The following is a 21,694-nucleotide window of genomic DNA, read 5'->3' as shown; positions in this document are numbered from 1 at the left end:
ACGATCTCGCGGTTCACAGGTTCGAGCCCCGAGTCGGGCTCTGTGCTGACAGCTCAGAGCGCGGAGCCTGTTTCAGATTCTGTGTCTCCCTCTTCCTCTGTCCCTCCCCCGCTCGTACGCTGTCTCTCAAAAATAAATAAAAACATTTTTAAAAAATTAAAAAAGACTAATGACTAGTGGCCCCAAGCTCTATCAAGCAGTGCCCACAGCTGATTGGTCACAGCAAACGTCCCAAGCAAGCATATATTTGCTTTGGAATCAAACACGTCCCAGACCTGTTTGCATGTGCGATGAATCATCAAGGGTCTATATGACTGCTAATACTTAACACAATGCAAGGTTCCCCCGAGCAGGAAAGGTACCATGCTCCAGACGAATAGCAAGCAGGACACAAGAATCTAGTTCTCTACAAGATCAAGGAAATCATTCTTACAGTTTAACCCTCCAAAGTCCATTCGTAAACGCAAGCACGTTTACCTTAGAAAAATATCAAAATAACTGCTTCAGTTTTTTATCACTTTCAACCTCAGAAGGCATTTCTTATGTGCTTTTTGGAAATTTAGGAAATGGATTCTAAACGAAGAAAAGTAGAACTGGCCCCAGATTTATTAGAAAAAAAATCAGGGCCAATGTCAAACAAAATGTAAGTACAGTAAAACCTTGGATTGTGAGTAACTTGTTTTGTGAGTGTTTTGCAAGATGAGCAAACTTTTTTTTAAGTTTATATATTATTATTTTTGAGAGAGAGAGAGAGAGAGAGGAGGGGCAGAGAGAGAGAGAGAGGGAGAGAGATCCCAAGTAGGCTCCACACTGTCAGCGTGGAGCCCAATGTGGGGCTTGAACCCATGAACCGTGAGATCATGACCTGAGCCGAAACTAAGAGTCCAATGCTAACTGACTGAGCCACCCAGGTGCCCCTGAGCAAACATTTCTAATAAACTTTAACTTGACAGGCGAGTGATGCCTTACCATACGAGTGGTACCTGATGCCGAATGTCACATGACCACAACTGAGCCAATGGTTCTTGAAATTTGCTTTGATATACGAATGCTTTGGATTACAAGCATGTTTCTGAAACGAATTAGCTCGTAAACCAAGGTTTTACTGTACGTGATTTCATCTGGAAATCAGGTAAAAGTTGAATGCAGAGAAGTTAGCAGCATTCAGAAGGCTGATCTACATCGGCCACAAATCTAAAAAACTGCAGTGAGGTGGTGAAGAGACCCAGGGAATCAAGAATGTTTACAGAATCATTTCTAGGGTGGTGTGCGTGAAATAATTCATGTAACCAATGACCCACCATTTCCGAGGTCTTTTATTATACAAATACTTACTGCAGAAATATTAGACAACACAAATAAGGATGGTGACACCTGGGTGGCTCAGTCGATTGAGCATCCGACTTCGACGCAGGTTATGATCTTGTAGTTCGTGGGTTCAAACCCCGCATCGGGCTCTCTGCTGTCCCAGAACCTGCTTTGGATCCTCTAGTCTCCCTCTCTCTCTGCCCCTCCCTCACCCCACCTCTCTCTCTCTCAAAAATAGACATTAAAAAAAATACAAATAAGGATGGAAAAAAAAATCACCTGTATTGCCATGACCTAGGGACAACACTGTTAATACTGTGGTGAAGATCCTTCCAGATTGTTTTCTATCAACAGCAGTATTATATATTTTTCCCCTTAAAAATCAGACCATAACTGGGGCACCTGGGTGGCTAACTTCAGCTCAGGTCATGATCTCACAGTTTGTGAGTTCGAGCCCCACATTGGGCTCTGTGCTGACAGCTCGGAGCCTGGAGCCTGCTTCGGATTCTGTCTCCCTTTCTCTCTGCTCGTCCCCTGCTTGCACTCTCTTTCTCTCTCAAAAATAAGCATTAAATCGGGGCGCCTGGGTGGCACAGTTGGTTAAGCGTCCGACTTCAGCCAGGTCACGATCTCGCGGTCCCTGAGTTCGAGCCCCGCGTCAGGCTCTGGGCTGGTGGCTCAGAACCTGGAGCCTGTTTCTGATTCTGTGTCTCCCTCTCTCTCTGCCCCTCCCCCGTTCATGCTCTGTCTCTCTCTGTCCCCCCCCCCAAAAAATAAATAAATAAAACGTTGAAAAAAAATTTTAAAAAATGCGCGTTAAAAAAAAATTTTTTTTTAAATCAGACCATAACTTACATACTACTTGGAATCCTGCTTTCTTCATGTACCTAGAACCTATCTTTCCACATCAAGACATCTTTTTTACTTTATCTCAGTATTTTTAATGGCTACAGACTGCTTCTTCTATGGGTGTACCAAATTGAACCATTCTGCTATCATTAGCATTGATTTCCAGTTTTTTACTGTTAGAAAAAAGCTACAGTGAATGACCTTTTTGCTAAATCTTTGTGCACATAGAAAGCCACTTCTCAGTACTACATTCTGGATCATGCGTGGCACCTGGCATTCAAGAGGACCTCTCCCTGTGGAGGTTCTAAGGCCTCACTGCTAGAGAGAGGCCACCCCTCCCCAATCTCCAGGGGTCAGAGAAACCCCAGAGCAGCTCAGTTTGGATGTACCCGATGTCCTGACTCTCCTGCTATATTTAGGACATCATGAAAATCACTGTAAAAGGGAAGACAATGTAAGTGAAATGCCAGAACTTTCCCTAAATCTGTTTGCCATGATGTCGAAAAGTAAACATTTCCCACTATTTATTACCACCACCTTTGCAGAACCAGTTTCCTTTCAGTCTTCCTGTCTGACAGAATTAAGGTTTGCTGTGAGCCAGAAGGAAGCAGAGCCTTGTAGAATGATCTTCTAGCAACTGAAATGAAACCTGTACTGACCCAGAACAAGGTAATGACTGTTTTTTCTATTGTATTTTTATTTTGCATTCCCCAGACTCCTTTTTTTAGCTGCGTAAGATATGGATTCACAGGATGCCTGGGTGGCTCAGTCGGTTAAGTATTGGACTCTTGATTTCAGCCCAGGTCACGATCTCACAGATCTTGTCATTGAGTCCCGCATGGGGCTCTGTGCTGACAGCACGGAGGCTGCTTGGGATTCTGTCTCTCTGCCCCTCTCCCCCACTCATGCTCTCTCAAAAATAAACACTTAAAAAAAAAAAAAGATATGGGGGCGCCTGGGTGGCTCAGTTGGTTACGTATATGACGTCAGCTCAGGTCATGATCTCACAGTTCGTGAGTTCGAGCCCTGCATCCGGTGAGCTCGAGCCCCACTTTGGGCTCCATGCTAACAGTGTGGAGCCTGCATGGGATTCTCCTTCTCTCTCTGCCCCTTGCTCACTCACGCCCTCTCTCGCTCCAAAAAAAAAAAAAAAAAAAAAAAATGGATTCACAAGATGGTACATTTAAATCTTTTTTGGGAGCAACTGGCTGGCTCAGTCAGTGGAACGTGCAACTCTGGATCTCAGGGTCAAGAGTTCAAGCCCCACGCTGGGTGTACAGATTATAAATAAACTTAAAAAAAATCTTTTTATTAAAGCAGTTATTGTCACTGCTCCACTTTGGAATTTTAAAATGTAAATCCCTAGAATCTGAATTTTGGGGATGAAATTTCTGTTTTTATGTTTTGGTCCTTCCCCAGAAAAGCCAATTCCAACATGTAACTAAGCATAGCCAGACTTCTAAGTAAGTTAAAAGAATCCTGTCTTCTTTTCTCTAAATAGTTGGAGGAGACACAGAGTAGAATCTTGAAGGGCTAGAGCCCCCATTTTAAAATCTCACTGAGGGGCGCCTGGGTGGCTCAGTCGGTTAAGCGGCCGAGTTCAGCTCAGGTCACGATCTCGAGGTCCGTGAGTTCGAGCCCCGCGTCAGGCTCTGGGCTGACGGCTCAGAGCCTGGAGCCTGCTTCCGATTCTGTGTCTCCCTCTCTCTCTGCCCCTCCCCCGTTCATGCTCTGTCTCTCTCTGTCCCCAAAATAAATAAACGTTAAAAAAAAAAATTTTTTAAATCTCACTGAAACAGCCTCTCGCCTTGGATTTTGGAAGAGATACATTGCTCACCGGGAACGGCTCACACAGAATCCAGAAAGTGCTCGCTAGCCAGCAGATCCTCATCAGAAGGCAGTTCTGTAATCCCTATGACTCTAGGAGCACCAGGTTCTATAACGTCTAAACATCTAAACACGGTTAGCTTGATTCAGGCAGGAATCTCTTCAAACAAGACCAGTTCTTATGGGAAAGGTGCCTTTGGGGGACTTTCTAAGATTCAGTGTTGCACTCAATGGATACTCCGTTCTCTTGGTACTCAACACATGCTCCTTGAAATCAACAGGAACATATTAGTAAATAGCGTTCTCGGATTTTCCAGAAACCAGCCTTACCCAAATTCTGAACGCTGGTAAGTTTTCGTGACCTTTAGGAAACCGTATTAAAAGGCCCCTGGATGGCTCAGTTGGTTAAGCGTCCGACTCTTGATTTCGACTCGGGCCATGATCTTATGGTTTGTGAGCTTGAGCCCCATGTGGGGCTCTGCACTGACAGTATGGAGCCTGCTTAGGGTTCTCTCTGTTCCTCTCTTTCTGCCCTTCCCCCGCTTGCACGTGCGCTCTATCTCAAACAAACAAACAAACAAACAAACAAACGAACATTTAAAAGACAGAACACTGTATTAAGTCTCCTAAGAATGGCCTGAGTGAACTGAGGCAAGACCTTGGTGGGTGCTGAGACAGACGTCACAACGGTGGTACCATGATTAAATAAGTTTTTATTGTCACATTTAACTGCTTTGTCAGATACACATTGTAGGTTTCAGTATGGCATAAAAATAAAGATATTTTCCTGAATGTCAGAATCTGAACAGAGGAGATGGCTATGGCACTTAAAAAAATGAAATTCACACTGGTGCTGAAGCTGCTAGAAGGGAGCCGATAACCAGAACACATGTGCAGATGAAGAGGTCTGCAACATCTCAAATCGAATGGCAGTGGTGTAAGGCCAACAAAACAGTGACAGCAGGAAAGTACAGACCCCAGAGTGGATCTCGGAAGAACGGCACTTTTAGCATTTCATTTTTCGGTCTACACGGTGTCATTTAGTATTGGAACCGAAGCTCAGGGAGTCGACTTCTCTCCAACGAAATAAAACTACTTTTCCAGAACCCGGATTTTAAGCCTCTTTTAAAACCTTTCTTATCCTCACAGGTTTTAACTAGTTCACGGGAAAGGCAGTCACATCCCAAAGCGTTAACTTCGCGGGCTGACCTCATCACAAACGCTGGGTCTTGTCATTTCCAAACCAGGAGCCTAGCGCGCTCATGAATGTCTTTAGTGGTTTCACACATTCTGGGCAAAACTAGAAAACAAGCGGTAATTAAATAAAAATAGAAGTGCATCCCAACAGAAAGTCTCTACGCATTCTGCAACTATCCTCCAAGTAGCAATTTAAAAAATAATAAGTATGGTTATTCAGATTTAAAATAAATCTCTAGTCACCAAGATTCCCAAATGGTTTATCAAATGTCTTTCCTCCACAAATAAAACTAACACTAGGATTGGTCAGAATTGCTAAATGCGTTATATCCCTTACGTACGAACTCGGCTAACTCCACTGTGTCTGGAGTCTGTTCAGCATGAAGCGCAGGTCTGGAACAGAACTCCTTTCTGTTATCTGCTGCTGTGTGGCCTTCGGTTGGAAGACTCCAGAACAGAGACCATAAATGTGGCTAGTGCAACAAAGCAGTCACTGTCATACCCCGAAAGAAAAATAAGTAATTTATTTTATGACATACTTATTTGGATGATTACTTACTGGTAATTAGTATCTCTACATTTTTTTTTTTTTGAAAGGCAACCATTTTAAGTGACAACAGATATCAGGCTAGTAGAAAAGAGTTGAAACAAAGCCCTCTCTTTCGATCTCACAAAGTCATGCAGACAAGAGAAGGTCCATCCGATTTGTTCCAATCAGGCTTCTTGGAATTATCAAAATTTCTTTCTGGCAAAGATGAATTTGGCTCATCATAGAAAGAAGGTTCTTTGAAGGCTGCTGCTAAACTCGTTTCCCTTTGAAAAAGTAAATTTCAAGGCATGATAGTGCAAGAGGTAAGTTTTTGATTTATAGAACATTTATAGACTAATTGTGCTTAGTCTCTAATTTTTCCAATTTATTTGAAAGAACAGAAACTATGTTGATAAGTTTCACTCTGCCTAAATTTACCAGTACATCCATGAATCGCACCAGAATTAGGACAATTTGATTATCTTAATGATTCGGTCGCGAAACCTGCGCACTGCGACTGCAGGTGGGAACCGGCGGACGTGAGGCTCCTACCAGTTAGTTCTGTGCCCGGGGACCCTCCTGTTGGGTGTCCGGGGCTCTGAGAAAGCAGTTCTCCCCCCTCCCCCAGATTAAGTCCTCAAAAACCTCTCTCAATAAGCAATGAAGAAAAACCATGCTAAGTGGAGAGTTTCTTGTTTAGCTAAATCTGGGAGGTCTGAGTGTTCCTGGAGCCCCCGTCGGGATGTGTCAGGGCTCGAGAATCCCTCGAATGGGAGTATTCGCTGTTAGAGGGTTCTGTGGGGTCAATCAAATTTTCATAATCGCTGTCATCGGACTCCTCGACACTGTCTCCAGCTGCTCTTTGGGAAGGAGGAAGGTCTGTGTCGCTCCCGGGACACTGCAGTCCGGCACTGCTGGAAGCGTAACTGGAAGAACCCACGGCCTGCGGTCGAGGCATAAAGACACTAGTTTCCATGCGAGAATGGCTCAAAGTACTTTCTTGATTGTTTGGGTGAAAATCAGAATAAGGGGGAGGAGGATCGGAGGCCTCTGCGTCTCCAAGCGTACTTCTACCTTCGGCTGCAAGCCCAGCGTAGGGCATCCGGGGGCTGAAGGCCGGTCCCGAACTTTCGGATGGCACCTGCCTGCTGATCATCGCCTGCTGCAGTCCTGGACCAAAACAAAGAAAACTGTAACACTTTCTCTATTTTGGCAGCTTTGCATCTCAACGCACTAAGCAGTCAGCCTGAATGTTCCAGAGAATGGCAACAAAGCAGTGAAACTGATTACTACTCTTAATTATCTTACATGTGCACGGTACTTCATAATTTACAAAACATGTTCCTATAATTACTTCATAATTTACAAAACATGTTCCTGTAATTTATTTAAGCCTCAAAAAAAAAACTTCTGCAGGGGGCGCCTGGGTGGCTCAGTTGGTTGAGCGTCCGGCTTTATAGCTCAGGGCATGATCTTGCAGTTTGTGGGCTCAAACTCTCTGCTATCAGTGTAGAGCCCACTTTGGATCCTGTCGCTCTCTCTCTGTCCCTCCCTGGCTCGTGTGCTCTCTCTCTCTCAAAAATAAATAATCAGGGGCGCCTGGGTGGCGCCGTCGGTTAAGCGTCCGACTTCAGCCAGGTCACGATCTCGCGGTCCGTGAGTTCGAGCCCCGCGTCGGGCTCTGGGCTGATGGCTCAGAGCCTGGAGCCTGTTTCCGATGCTGTGTCTCCCTCTCTCTCTGCCCCTCCCCCGTTCATGCTCTGTCTCTCTCTGTCCCAAAAATAAATAAACGTTGAAAAAAAAAATTAAAAAAAAAAAAAATAAAATAAATAATCATTTAACAAAATAGTAAGGTTTTCAGAAGGTTTTATTATTATTATTATTATTATTATTATTATTATTCAGAAGGTTTTAACAAAAACCTTCTGAAGTCGTCATTATTAATATCACCGTTCGCCAAATGATTACACAAGGGACCAGAGTTCACAAAGGCTAAGTGACTTCACTAAGGGGGCAACTAGGAGTGAGGCCCTGATACTCAAAGGCAGATCTTCTAATTCCAAATCCTGTGCTGTTTGCCTCCCCTGTTGCTTACTGTGCTTACAGACTGTGGGGACGGGAATAAACAGTCCTTACCACCCGTGGCAGTCATTTGAATGTGAGTTTCTTCTTTGATAGACATCAAAAAGCATTTCTCTTTACAACTACTCATCACAATACACTCGTATACCATTTTCTCCTTCAAAGTTTAAAAGCCCTATATTAGGTGGCCAATTTTCCAGGTTCTAGGCCATAAGTACAGCACATTTTTTTTTCTTTTTTTTTTTTCCTTTAAGGTAAGCTCTACACCCAACGTTGGGCTCAAACTCACCACCCTGAGATCAAGAACTGCACTCTCCATCGGTTGAGCCAGCCGGGCACCCCAATATAGTGCATTTTTGTGTATGCTCTGGAATAATACCACAACTAGGAGTCCACAGCCTTGAAAAACACTCATACAAAATTTAGAAAAGAACAGAGAAAATAAGATCACCCATAATTCTATCGCCTAGATAATACTATTAGACTTTTGGTGAAAAGAGTACAGGATTTGTTGGAGTTAAAACATAAACATTTTAGGGGCATCTGAATGGCTCAGCTGGTTGAGTGTCCAACTTCGGCTCAGGTCATGATCTCACGGTTCGTAAGTTCAAACCCCAGTCGTGCTCTGTGCTGACAGATCAGAGCCTGGAGCCTGCTTCAGATTCTGTGTCTCCCTCTCTCTCTGCCCCTCCCCTGCTCATGCTCTGTCTCTCAAAACTGAATAAATGTTAAATAAATAAAGAAATAAATAAAAATTAAAAATTAAAAAAAAAAAAGATAAAGATTTTAGATGTCAACCCTTCCCCCCCTTTCTGAATTCCAGTCTTATTATCCAGCCTGGTGTGTGTGTGTGCGTGTGTGTGTGTGTATTTTATTTTATTTTATTTTATTTTTTAATTTTTTTAATTTATTTTTGAGACAGAGAGAGACAGAACATGAACGGGGGAGGGTCAGAGAGAGAGGGAGACACAGAATCCGAGGCAGGCTCCAGGCTCTGAGCTGTCAGCACAGAGCCCAACACGGGGCTCGAACCCACGGACCATGAGATCATGACCCGAGCCGAAGTTGGACGCTCAACCGACTGAGCCACCCAGGCGCCCCTGTGTGTGTATTTTAAACATAGCTGACATTGTGCGTTTATGTCATTTTACATCCTAGTGCTTTCTGGGTACTATCTCAGGTCATTACTGGGTATTATCTGGTAATATGCTGGTAATATGGTGGGTATTATCCCAGGTCATTAAAAATTCACCTTAATGGCTGTACAATATTCCACCATATAGATATGCCATAATTTGTTCAATTATTCTACTGCTATTTATTTGACTACTCCAATAGGTTGTTTCTAAGATTTTAGAGATACAAAGTTGTGATTATTATTCTTGTGTAGAAATCCTTGTCTGCATTTCTGATGATCTCTCAAAAAATGTTAACACTAAATGTGAATCAGGTATCACTTACCTGGAAATATAAATTACCTTTTAATTGGTTTACAAATATTTTTTTTAAGTTACTTTTTTTTTTTTAATTTTTTTTCTTTTTTTGGGAGAATGTGCATCCAAGCGGGGGAGGGACAGAGAGAGAGAGAGAGAGAGAGAGAGAGAGAGAGAGAGAGAGAATCCCAAGCAGGCTCTGCTCTGTCAGTGCAGAGCCTGATGTGGGATTCGATCTCTTAAACCGAAATCAAGAGTCGGACGCTTAACCGACTGAGCCACCCAGATGTCCTGGTTTGCAAGTATTCTTCTTAAGTCAGAAAAGATTATACGTTTAATGTACACATGTTAAATGTGGTGATGCTATGGCAAACATGTCTCTTCCCATGCTGGAATCAATAGATTCTTGGGCCTAATTCTCATTCAACCGGCTGGTTCCCTTAGCCTAATTGTATCCATTCATCCACAGCTACCAAAAAACAGACATTACAGCCTTTGTTGTGATCCTATGAATCAAATGTGAAGTTAAAAGAATATTGGATCTGGGAAGGCAAGCTGGTGCAGCCACTCTGGAAAACAGTATGGAGGTTCCTCAAAAAACTGAAAACAGAACTACCCTACGACCCAGCAATCGCGCTACTAGGCATTTATCCAAGGGATACAGGTGTGCCGTTTCGAAGGGGCACATGTACCCCCATGTTTAGAGCGGCACTATCGACAATAGCCAAAGGATGGAAATGGCCCGAATGTCCATCGAGGGACGAATGGATAAAGAAGATGTGGTATATATCTACAATGGAGTATCGCTCGGCAATCAAAAAGAATGAAATCTTGCCATTGGCAACTACGTGGATGGAACCACGTGGAGGGTATTACGCTAAGTGAAATTAGTCACTCAGAGAAAGACAAAAATCATAGGACTTCACTCCTATGAGGACTTTAAGAGACAAAACAGATGAACGTAAGGGAAGGGAAACAAAAATAATATAAAAACAGGGAGGGACAAAACAAAAGAGACTCATAAATATGGAGAACAAACTGAGGATTGCTGGAGGGGTTGTGGGAGGGGGGATGGGCTACAGGGGTAAGGGGCAGTAAGGAATCTACTCCCAAAATCATTGTTGCACTTTACGCTAATTTGGACGTAAATTTAAAAAATAAAATTAAAAAAAAAAGAATATTGGGTCGCTCCTTTATGCGGTATGATGAACACGGGACATGATCCCCACCCGGGAGGCGTGCGGGGTTACTAACTCAGTCAGGAACTTCACGTCTGCTATGAACAGACCGTAGCGGTCAAGGCACACAAGTCTGCGGCAACCCCTTCCTGCGATTTATTCTCACTTGCTTCAGCCTTTCTCCTTTTAATCTCCTCTTTTGGTTTCAGAGACTTGGGAAGGACACCATGGGAAACAGTACTTCTGGAAAGCTCAGAGACAAGCAAACGCTCTCTCGCCATCAGCCTCACGCGGGGCTGGACGAGTGTAGAAGGGTTCTCGTGATTTATCGTGTGGTTCGACGTTTGAAACGAGACGTCTCCCTGATACCAAATGGTGAAAGTAATGGGAAACTCACTTCTTTCTTGTTCCTTTTCATGTTTCCTCTGAGTGATTTGTCTTCTCAATTTGTTCACTTCTGCCTGACAAGACGCAACAACTCGCTCGCTCTTTTCCACATCTGCACACACTGCCTGAGGGAAAAAATGAAAACAGGAACAGTCCGTTTCAAATTCAAGCACGAGGCGTTCTACGGAGACAGCACTGACTGGAGCCCTCGGAAGAGCTCAGACGCTGCCTCGAGTCACAAAGCAGATGTGGGAGGCAGAGCAGGATCAGGAGGGCCCAAGGGACAGGTCCTGTTATCCACTGACTTGCTTCCATTCTGTGAAGATGATGATGCTATTGAGCCTCTGGACTCTTGAAAAATAAGGGTAAGATGGGAAAGATTTGATTCTTCCCCTCGCATACCAGTCTAGCATCCAAAGGATGAACAACAGATAGGACAGGAATGAGAGGCTTTCAACTTTAATTTATAACCAACAATCAAAAATCAGATGTCACAAATAAACTTATTTCACAGAAAAGATTTATCATTAGGGAGAGCGGGGAGGAAAAGTTTCAAGTCGAGACTTAATAAAGACAGCCAGGGAGTTTACACCTATGCCACCCGGCTACTCCCATCAAGGCACCAGATGCGTTCCTGGCGGCTGCACAGCAGGCCTTATGCAGTCGGCAGTGAAATGAGAACAGCCACTCTGAGGTCGGCTAGACAGTGCTGACAGCCTGCAAAGAGCACGGTCATGAATTTAGGACAAAAAGCTGTTTTTCACTGCACGTTCCTTCCATAGCAGAAATACCAGAAACTGCCAGAAAGTAGGCCGGTCACCAGCGAGCCTATATAAAGCTCCCTGTGCTGCTAGGTGGGCCGGGACCCTACTCTGGAACACTAACGCTGGAAACTGCGTCGTGTGTGCTTTCTGCTTTGGCCCCAAGCCGATCAGTGTGCTTCCCTCTTTTTCGGTAGCTGCCTGCACTCCCCTCGCTGTTCCTTGGGGCTTCTTCCTCAAAGCTAGGCTTTCTCCAGGTCTGGGAGAGCTTCTTCAGCCACACCACTTCCCCTCTTGTTCTCAGAGCCTCTTTTGTCCTTAGGGTTCAGAGCAAATTACTCCTAGGAACACACTGGGGATGATGAAAAGATCGTGGGAAAGTACTGTTAGCACCTAGCTCCATCACTGGCTTGTAGGAGATGTTTCCATAAATACTTGTTGCATGAATGACTAGGAATGAACAGGCTCCAGGGAGATCCTCCCACTCGATGGAGGCAGCTGGGGGTAAAGCGAGTGAACCGGAGCGAAGGAGCAGGGCTGTACCGGTCACGGGCGCCCTTTGATGGGGTCCCAACTCCGAGTGTCCTGATGGAGACAGCTGTGTTCTCAGCAATCCTTTAAATGTGGAATGTATTTCCCCAAAGAAAACACTGTTATAAACGGGGTCAGAAGTATTTAAACCAGTAATACTAATACTGTACTTCAGACTCTCTACTCTCAGGCGCATAACGAGACAGCCTTTTGTAGGCTGACGTGAGTAACTACCCCACACATCTGATACTATTTGGGGAAAGCACATTCTGACTTTTGGACCATGATTCATTTGTCAGTTGGGAGATGATTAAAAATTAAAGTAGAATTAAAAGCACTTGGGCATTATGAATAAGATAAAAAACTGGTAAATAGAGAGTTACCTGCACTTTCTCCTGAAGTGCATTATACACCTGATAAATCGCCCTGATGTCTTTCATGACTCCATCCTTGTCAAAAAAGTCAGTACTAGAAGACAGGAAAAAGACGTCACAAAATTATCACGACCGGAAAGGCATTTTCCTATCACTTCCGCCTCAATTCGTTACGTAAATGCTACAGTTCCAAGTGACTGTCTCAGCAGCAATGCCCATGCCACTAGAATCACGGAAGAGAACAAAAAAAGAACCCACGTTACCGAGACAACTTGAAAAGTAATAAAACGCTACCCATTTTTCAGTGACCACATTTAGCTTTGGAACCTCAGAAATATGCATACTCTTTCAAAACTTTTATATCGATTGCAAAAAAAACAACAACAAAACACTGGGGCAAATGTTTAAAAACAAAAGTACTGGTGAAGGTAAACTATCTTTTCGAGAAGCATGAAATTCTGACACGCGGCGGTGGTGGGCTAGAGGATGACCTAGCTTCAGTTTTCCACTTCAATCACATCAAGCTTGATCTCGCTTGTCTCCATGAATCTGTTAAACACTGTTCACAGAAGAAAGGAAAACACTTCCATTTTACTTTCAACTTACCCATGCTCTTTGATAACTTTGGCGTAACTCTGAGAAGTATTTGGCACTGAAGAAACTTTGTACTCTTGCTGGCTAGTATTGCCTAGATTGGGGATAGCAAGGGATATCCTTTGATTATACCTGCGGAAGCATGGAGAAAGACCGTGTCAAAGGCGCTGCTCTGCTTGAACCATGGATCCTGGCAGTAGGAGTTGGGAGTCTCGGCACCGATGAACTACCAGAAGGTCTCACGGAGCGCCTATTTTTACAACCCAAGGACATATGAACTGGTAGAAACTCGACTGTAAACTCCTTGAGAGCAGAGGTCCCGTCTCATACCTCCTTTGCATCCCCACAGCAACTGGCAGAGCGCTGAGGTTGTTGTTAAGAGCTCAGGAAATACCCACTGATTACTTAATGAAATCTTGCAAACGGCTATTTAACAATTAATAATTGTTTTCACAAAGGGCACCTGGGTAAGTAGCTCAGTCGGTCAAGCATCCGATTTTGGCTCAAGTCATGAGCTCACGATCGTGAGTTCAAGCCCTATACTGGGCTCCCTGCTGTCAGCAAGGAGTCGGCTTCGGATCCTCTGTCTCCCTCTTTCTGCCCTTCCCTGCACGTGCTCTCTCTCTCTCAAAAATAAATAAACATTTAGGGACGCCTGGGTGGCTCAGTTGGTTAAGTATCCGACTTCGGCTCAGGTCATGATTCCGCTGCTTGTGGGTTCGAGCCCCACGTCCGGCTCTGTGCTGACAGCTCAGAGCCTGGAGCCTGCTTCAGATTCTGTCTCCGTCTCTCTGCCCCTCCCCCGCTCAAGCTCGGTTTCTCTCTCAAATATAAATAAAAACAGTAAAAAAAAATTTTTTTTATTAATAACAATTATTTTCACTAATGTTGATGTAATATAGTTTACAAGTGAATTTCCAGAAAGAAACCTTTCTGTTATTTACAGATAGAGATCATAATCATGATTTTTTTTTTTTTTTTTTTTTTTGCTTTCATAAGTTCACAATGCAAAACCCTCATTAACCAGTAGGTGGATCAATTTTACAATTTTCTCTTTGAAATCGGTTTTAAAATTACAGGCTTCCAGAGCAGTAAAACTGTATTTCTACATAATGGATTACGGAGAAGCAAATGATGATTTCCAGCTATTTATTCCTATAAGAATTTATGCATAATTAACATATCTTGCTAATGTTTCTTGATTCAAAAACAATTTTAATTTATACAACTGACAGGAAAATACCTTCTCTCATTACAAAGAAAGCTAGCTGAAAGAGAATTATAAAAGCTCTTTTTTTTTTTTTTTAATGTTTATTTATTTATTTTTTTGTAAGAGACAGAGGCAGAGCATGAGCATAGGAGGGGCAGAGAGACAGAGAGGGAGACACAGAGTCTGAAGCAGGCTCCAGGCTCTGAGCTGTCAATGCAGAGCCCGACGTGGGGCTCGAACCCATGAACTGTGAGATCCTGACCTGAGCCGAAGTCGGAGGCTTAACTGACTGAGCCCCCCAGGCGCCCCAAAAGCTTTTCTTTAAAGATGCAATAATATGCACATTTTCAAAGTCATAAATCTCAATCATTTGCACAACATCTTTACTGTTTACATGAGGCTGGTGGGAATTTTCTTTACCTTCGATTTGGCCTAAAGAGAACATATTCTAAAGCATGAGTGGAATTGTTGGCGGTAGAGATGAAGCTGAAGAGAAGGAAGACGAGGTCGGGCACCCCAAGGATGCGGGTGAGCTGCTTATGGATCACCTGCTCTCTGTATGACATCTGCTGCTGTGTGTTTCGCCGGAATCTGTACCATCCAATAACCTTCTGCAATGAAAACAGAAGGAAGAAAGGTATTAAAACTTGCATGAAATCTTATGAATTTAATTCTGAACGTATCGATACAAACACCTGTAAACACGTTCACAGCAGCTTTACGTGCAATAGCTCAAAACCAGAAATAACCCAATTGTTCATCAATAGGTGAATGAATAAACAAACAAGATTCCTAGAAGAAAACACAGGCGGCAATCTTTTGACGTCAGAAACATTTTTCTAGATACGCCTCCTCTGGCAAGGGAAACGAAAGCAACAATAAACTATTGGGACTACATCAAAATAAAAAGCTTCCGTGCAGCAAGGGAAATAATCAACAAAACTAAAAGACAACCTACTGAATGGGAGAAGATATTTGCAAATGATGTATCCAATATGGGGTTAATATCCAAAATATATAAAGAACTCCTACAACTCAACACCAAAAAACCAAATAATCCAATTTAAAAATGGGCAGAGGACATGAACAGACATTTTTTTGTAAAGAAGGCATACAGATGGCTAACAGACACATGAAAAGATGCTCAACATCACTAATCATCAGGGAAATGCAAATCAAAACCACAAGGAGATATCGACTCACACCTGTCAGAACAGCTAAAAAAAACAAAAAACAAAAAACCCACAAGAAACAACAAATGTTGGTGAGAATGTGCATAGAAAGGAACTCTCGTGCACTGCTGGTGGGAATGCAAACTGGTCCAGCCGTGGTGGGAAACAGTACGGAGGTTCCTCAAAGAATTAAAAATAAAATTACCATATGATCCAGTAATTCTGCTACTGGGCATTTACTCAAAGAAAACAAAAACACTAATTTGAAAAGATGTACACACCCCTGTGTTTATTGCAGCATTAATTACAATAACCAAGATATGGAAGCAGCTCAAGTGTCCATCCATAGAAGAATGGATAAAGAAGATATGGTAATATACAAGATGGAGTATTAGGTATAAGAAAGAATGAAATCTTACCATTTGCACCAACATGGATGGATCTAGAGGGTTTAATGCTGCGTGAAATAGGTCAGTCAGAGAAAGACAAATATTGTATGTTTTCCTCATACGTGGAATTTAGGAAACAAATGAACAAAGCAAAAAGCGATCAACAAAAACGAAAAACAGACTCTTAACTACAGAGAACAAACTGGTGGTTGCCAGAGGGAGGTAGGTGGGGAAAGGAGTGAAACAGACGAAGGATTAAGAGTATGTTTATCATGAGGAGCACTGAGTAACGTGCAGAATTGTCGAATCATTTGTAAACCTGAAACAAATACAATACTATATATTAATTATACTTGAATTAAAGATTATAAATATACATATATATAAACTTTTAAAAAAGGGACAGAAGGAGATTTTGCAGGGATATGTTCATTATGTTATGCTGAAGGTTTCTTGGGGGTATGAATATTTCAAAACTTATTTAAGTGTGTACTCTAAATATGTGCAGCTCACTGTATGTCAATTATACCTCAATACAACGATTTAACGAGTTTAGCTTCGTCAGCTCTAACTATGGGATAACTCAACTGTCTAAGCAAATTAGACTGTTACGCTCTCTGGAAGAATATTTCTTGTAATATGACCTCCTAGACACCCGGGAGCTTAATCAACTGCTCCTGGGCCCTACCAAACCTGCAGAATCAGAACATCCAAGGGTAGAACAAGGAATATAAATTTAAAACAATTCCTTGAGTTTTTTCTTATACACACTAAAGTTTGAAAATCTCTGTTGTGGAAATACTTAACTCTATCAGAAGAATAACCTTCATATAGCCTCTTTCTTTGAAACATACAATTTAAGTGAAAATCCTAATTTAAGAAGTAAAGGTAATTAAAAATTGTTAGCATCACTTTTTTTTCTTTTTTTAACATTTTCTCATTTTTAATGTTTATTATTTATTTATTTATTTTTAATATGAAATTTATTGTCGCATGACTTTTTTTCTAATGTTTGTTTACTTTTGAGGCAGAGAGAGCACGAGTGTGGGAGGGGCAGAGAGAGAGGCAGACAGAGGATCCAAAGCAGGCTCCCCGCTGACAGTAGTAAGCCCAATGTGGGGTTTGAACCCACAAACCATGAGATCACGACCTGAGCTGAAGTCAGAGGTTCAACCAGCTGAGCCACCCAGATGCCCTTGTTAGTGTCATTTTAAAATTAATAGTAAATTTCGATTATGTTTTGGAACTTTCATGTAGGAAGGAAATGAACCAACCTTTGCTGACCCCTGTGCCCAGCCCCCAGATAGCTGTATTACAAATATTTTCACTAATTATCACAACTCTGGCAGGTGAGTAATGTTTTCTCCACTGGGTTTATATCACATGCAAGGAACTACAGGGAACAAAGAAATAGTTCCTGCTCTCATGGAGTTATTACTGACTATATAAAGCATAACTTCCAATAAAAGCAATTCATTCTGCTTTTTTTTTTTTTAAAAAAAATTTTTTTTTTTTTTTTTTTTTTTTAATGATTATTTATTTTGAGAGAGAGACAGAGAGCTTGAGTGGAGGAGGGACAGAGAGAGACACACAGAAACCAAAGCAGGCCCCAGGCTCTGAGCTATCAGCACAGAGACCGACACAGGGCTCGAACCCACAAACTGTGAGGTCATGGCCTGAGCCAAAGTCGGACCCTTAACCGACTGAGCCACCCAGGTGTCCCCTGATACTCTTTTTTTAAAAAATACTTACTTATTTATTTTGAGAGAAAGAGAGAGTGCACACAAGTGGGAGAGGGGCAGAGACAGAGACAGAGACAGAGAGAGAATCCCAAGCAGGCTCCACAATGTCAGCACAGAGCCCAACGTGGGGCTCAGTCTCACAAACTGCGAGATCATGACCCAAGTTAAAATCAAGAGTCGGACGCTTAACTGAGTCACCCAGGCGCCCCAATTCTGATATTCTTTAAACAAAAATAAAACCCAAACATTTTCTGACAACGTTACATCTTATAAAATACGTTTTGTCCAAAGTCGCGGAGCTAAGGAGTGACACCTAAGATGGGGAGCCTGTCTGCCTGTCTTCTCCACTGTATAATGGTAACTGTACAGTTTCAAACTGGTCACCTGACAGTGGTCATTACAAAGTAAAAAGCACTTAAAAAAAAAAGCGGGTAAGAAAAATCATCACCTTTCTGGAGCTACTGGTGCCTGAGAACACGCCATATCGCACCACGAGCTTCAGGAGTATGACGAGTAATACCAGAGTTAGCGCCTCTGGGGGTCTCTACTCCCCCCGCATCCCTGCAAAGGCCTGAGCGGTGCCAGCACATTGGTGGCTCCCAAGAAACACTCACTGATGAACAGAATCTTGCAAGGGGCTACTGGATGAGCACTAATGCTTTTCACTAATGATTCCAATTGTTTTATTCCATTTGGGTTTTGTTTTCAATTTTTTTTTTTAATTTTTATTTATTTTTGAGATAGAGAAAGAGCATGAACGGGGGAGGGTCAGAGAGAGGGAGACACAGAATCTGAAGCAGGCTCCAGGTTCTGAGCTGTCAGCACAGAGCCTGACACGGGGCTCAAACTCATGAACTCGAGATCGTGACCTGAGCCAAAGTCGGATGCTCAACTGACCGAGCCACCCAGGCGCCCCTCCATTTGTATTTTCTGAGAAGTGGGGAGCTTTACACACTTATTTTGGATATCAACTGATAGTAATATACTTATTCATTTGATATTTGCTAAAAAGATGCCCCGTCATTCTGGTCAATGAAAGATGAGATGCCCAATTAATCCACACTGGTGACATTTAGGATTCTACCTTTTAGAGCTTAACAAGCTAGCTGCAAGACTACTGAGAAACTACTTCACTGATACTAAAAAGCCCATTTTTTGACAATTATGTTTGGGCCGTGAGGAAAAAGTGTGGACATCTTTCCCTACAACCTTATTTCTGAAGTTTTATAGACAACTTTTCACAAAGACTTCCCGCTCTACTCTCAACTAGACATTCACTTACATTTTTTGGAGCCAAAGCTATCTATCATCCCCAGTCCTGGGCACACTTGTCACTTTCACGCCATGCGCCTTTTGGCCTTACGATGATACTAAGGTGGCAGTTATGTTCATCGTTATCTACTGCAGGGCAGATAGTCCAGAAGGGAGAAACCCTCCTCTCGCTTGCTGTTTTGGCCTTAGCCAAAACCCTGAGGCTCGTGCGAACTTTGTAAACACGAGACGGATTCTGCCAGGCCAGTGATTCCGCACGCTGCCACGGATGTCCACACTGCACCTGCTGGGGGATTCTCACAGCACAAACCTCAGCCTCTATCTCAAGCCTACCACCAAAACACGTTTCAGCAATGTTGTGGACTTCCTATACTTGAGAGCCGCATACTCTTTTGTAAACATATTCCTAATATATTTCACGTATTAGTTTCTGTTGTGACAAAAATCTTTATTGGCTTGTATTTTTTTTTAATCTTTTTTTAACGTTTATTTATTTTTGAGACAGAGAGAGACAGAGCATGAACGGGGGAGGGTCAGAGAGAGAGGGAGACACAGAATCCGAAGCAGGCTCCAGGCTCCGAGCTGTCAGCACAGAGCCCGACGCGGGGCTCGAACTCACAGACCGTGAGATCATGACCTGAGCCGAAGTTAGACGCTCAACCGACTGAGCCACCCAGGCGCCCCTATTGGCTTGTATTTTTTAATGGAAAATTCTAGGAACCTGAGAACTTTTAAAATTACTGTATGTTTATTTTATGTGAGTTCAACTTACTAAACTTTTGTTCAATTCTTAGAATTTTTCAATTAAATATTAGACCTGAAGCCTGTCTACCAAAGAGGCAATTTTTGAAGAGATTCTATCAGCACTTTCTTAAAGAGTTATTATTAGATAGAAAAATATTTTCTACGTTAGACACTGTTTAAAGTACACATGTATTTTTAAGCCTAATGGTTCTTTTAAAATTTTTTTTATTCCAACGTTTATTTATTTTTGGGATAGAGAGAGACAGAGCATGAACGGGGGAGGGGCAGAGAGAGAGGGAGACACAGAATCGGAAACAGGCTCCAGGCTCTGAGCCATCAGCCCAGAGCCTGACGCGGGGCTCGAACTCACGGACCGCGAGATCGTGACCTGGCTGAAGTCGGACGCTTAACCGACTGCGCCACCCAGGCGCCCCTTAAAATTTTTTTTAAACATGTATTTATTTTTGAGAGACAGAGAAAGACAGAGCACGAGAGAGGGAGGGGCAGAGAGAGGTGGAGACACAGAATCTGAAGCAGGCTCCAGGCTCTGAACTGTCAGCACAGAGCCCGACGCGGGGCTCGAACTCATGAACCGTGAACCGTGAGATTATGACCTGAGCCGAAGTCAGATGCTTAGCTGACTGAGCCACCCAGGCGCCCCCAAGCCTAATGTTTTAGATGTACCTTTGTAGGTAGTACAATAACTGTTTCGAGGTGGCAATGCAATTTTGTACCTTTCCGGGGGGGTGAGGCTCAAACTAGAATCAACTATAAAGTTTTCAGTCATCAAATATTGTATGTCGTCTTTGCTTTCGCACTAGAAATTTGGATTTTTGAAAGGAATTCTTTTTTATTTTTTAATGTTTATTTATATTTGAGAGAGAGAGAAGGAGAGAGAGAGACAGTGAGTGAGCAGGGGAGGGGCAGAGAAAGACAGTGACAGAATCTGAAGCAGGCTCCAGGGTCTCAGCTGTCAGCACAGAGCTGGATGTGGGGCTTGAACCCACAAACAATGAGATCATGACCTGAGCCGAAGTCGGATGCTCAACTGACTGAGCCACCCAGGGGCCCCATTTTTTAAAAGAATTCTTAAAGAGTTTATAGTATGAGGTGCCTGGGTGGCTCAGCTGGTTGAGCCTCTGACTCTGGATTTTGGCTCAGGTCATGATCTCAGGGTCATGGGATTGAGCCTTACGTCAGGGTCCATGCTGAGTGTGGAGCCTGCTTAAGATTCTCTCTCTCCCTCTGCCCCTCTCCTCACTTGCACATTCTCTCTCTCTAAAAAAACAAAAACTTTTTTTTAGGGGCACCTGGGTGGCTCAGTCGGTTGAGCGTCCGACTTTGGCTCAGGTCATGATCTCACAGTTCGTGGGATCAGGCCCCACGTCAGGCTCTGTGTTGACAGCTCAGAGCCTGGAGCCTGCTTCGGATTCTGTGTCTCCCTCTCTCTCTGCCCCTCCCCCTGCTCATGCACCAGCATACATGTGCACCCACATGCTCTCTCTTTCTCAAAATAAATTTAAAAATAGGCATATATATACATACACATGTATCTTACAAAGTCCCCCCCCAGCAGCAGCATCACCTCACTCTCCCTTCCCAAAGTAAATACTTTTAAGTTTGGTTGCCTTTCTTCCAGATTGTTTTCTGTACATCCAACTACTTGTTCAGATTTTTGTCTCTATATTAAATAGACTCAAATTAGAATGCTACTTTTTTCACATAACACAACTTGAAGATCTTTCTAGGTCATGACATGAGAACTTCCCTCATTCTTTCTAATGGCTGCTTCATATCCCACAGTACAGAGGTGCCGGCACAATATACTTAACCAGTTCCCACTGGTTGGATTGCTTTCAAAACCCTCACTATTAAGTAAAGGTGCAACAAACATCCTCGTATGTGGATTCAGAGGCCAGACTGCTCAGTTCAAGCCTTGGCTCTGGCATTACTTGCTGGCAACCTTCAGCAAGTTACCCTTAGTTGCCTCAATTGCACAGTGGGGATGAGAACAATAGCAACGTACCTCCTGAGACTGTTCCAGTACAGGCAAAGCGCTTACAACACGGCCTGACACAGAGTTAAATGTTCAATAATGCCAGCTTTTCGTATCTT

General features: G+C 43.0%; 1 protein-coding gene across 1 annotated transcript in view; it reads right to left on the bottom strand.

Moving 5' to 3' along the window:
* Positions 1 to 4,677: 4,677 nt before the first annotated feature.
* Positions 4,678 to 21,694, bottom strand: part of ABRAXAS2 (abraxas 2, BRISC complex subunit) — a 33,778-nt gene continuing 16,761 nt past the window's right edge. The window contains exons 5-9 of the mRNA XM_040486931.1: positions 14,681 to 14,918; positions 13,063 to 13,182; positions 12,466 to 12,550; positions 10,801 to 10,915; positions 4,678 to 6,880 (exon numbers count right to left, since the gene is read on the bottom strand). Coding sequence (XP_040342865.1) covers positions 6,411 to 6,880; positions 10,801 to 10,915; positions 12,466 to 12,550; positions 13,063 to 13,182; positions 14,681 to 14,918 — 1,028 coding nt within the window. The 3' untranslated portion in view covers positions 4,678 to 6,410. The remainder of the gene's footprint in view (positions 6,881 to 10,800; positions 10,916 to 12,465; positions 12,551 to 13,062; positions 13,183 to 14,680; positions 14,919 to 21,694) is intronic.

Source organism: Herpailurus yagouaroundi, unplaced genomic scaffold, assembly GCF_014898765.1.
Source record: "Herpailurus yagouaroundi ecotype Mexico unplaced genomic scaffold, PumYag 163, whole genome shotgun sequence".
Lineage (NCBI taxonomy): Eukaryota > Metazoa > Chordata > Mammalia > Carnivora > Felidae > Herpailurus > Herpailurus yagouaroundi.
The sequence above is the reverse complement of the archived record's forward strand: the minus strand, read 5'-3'. Positions and strand labels throughout refer to the sequence as shown.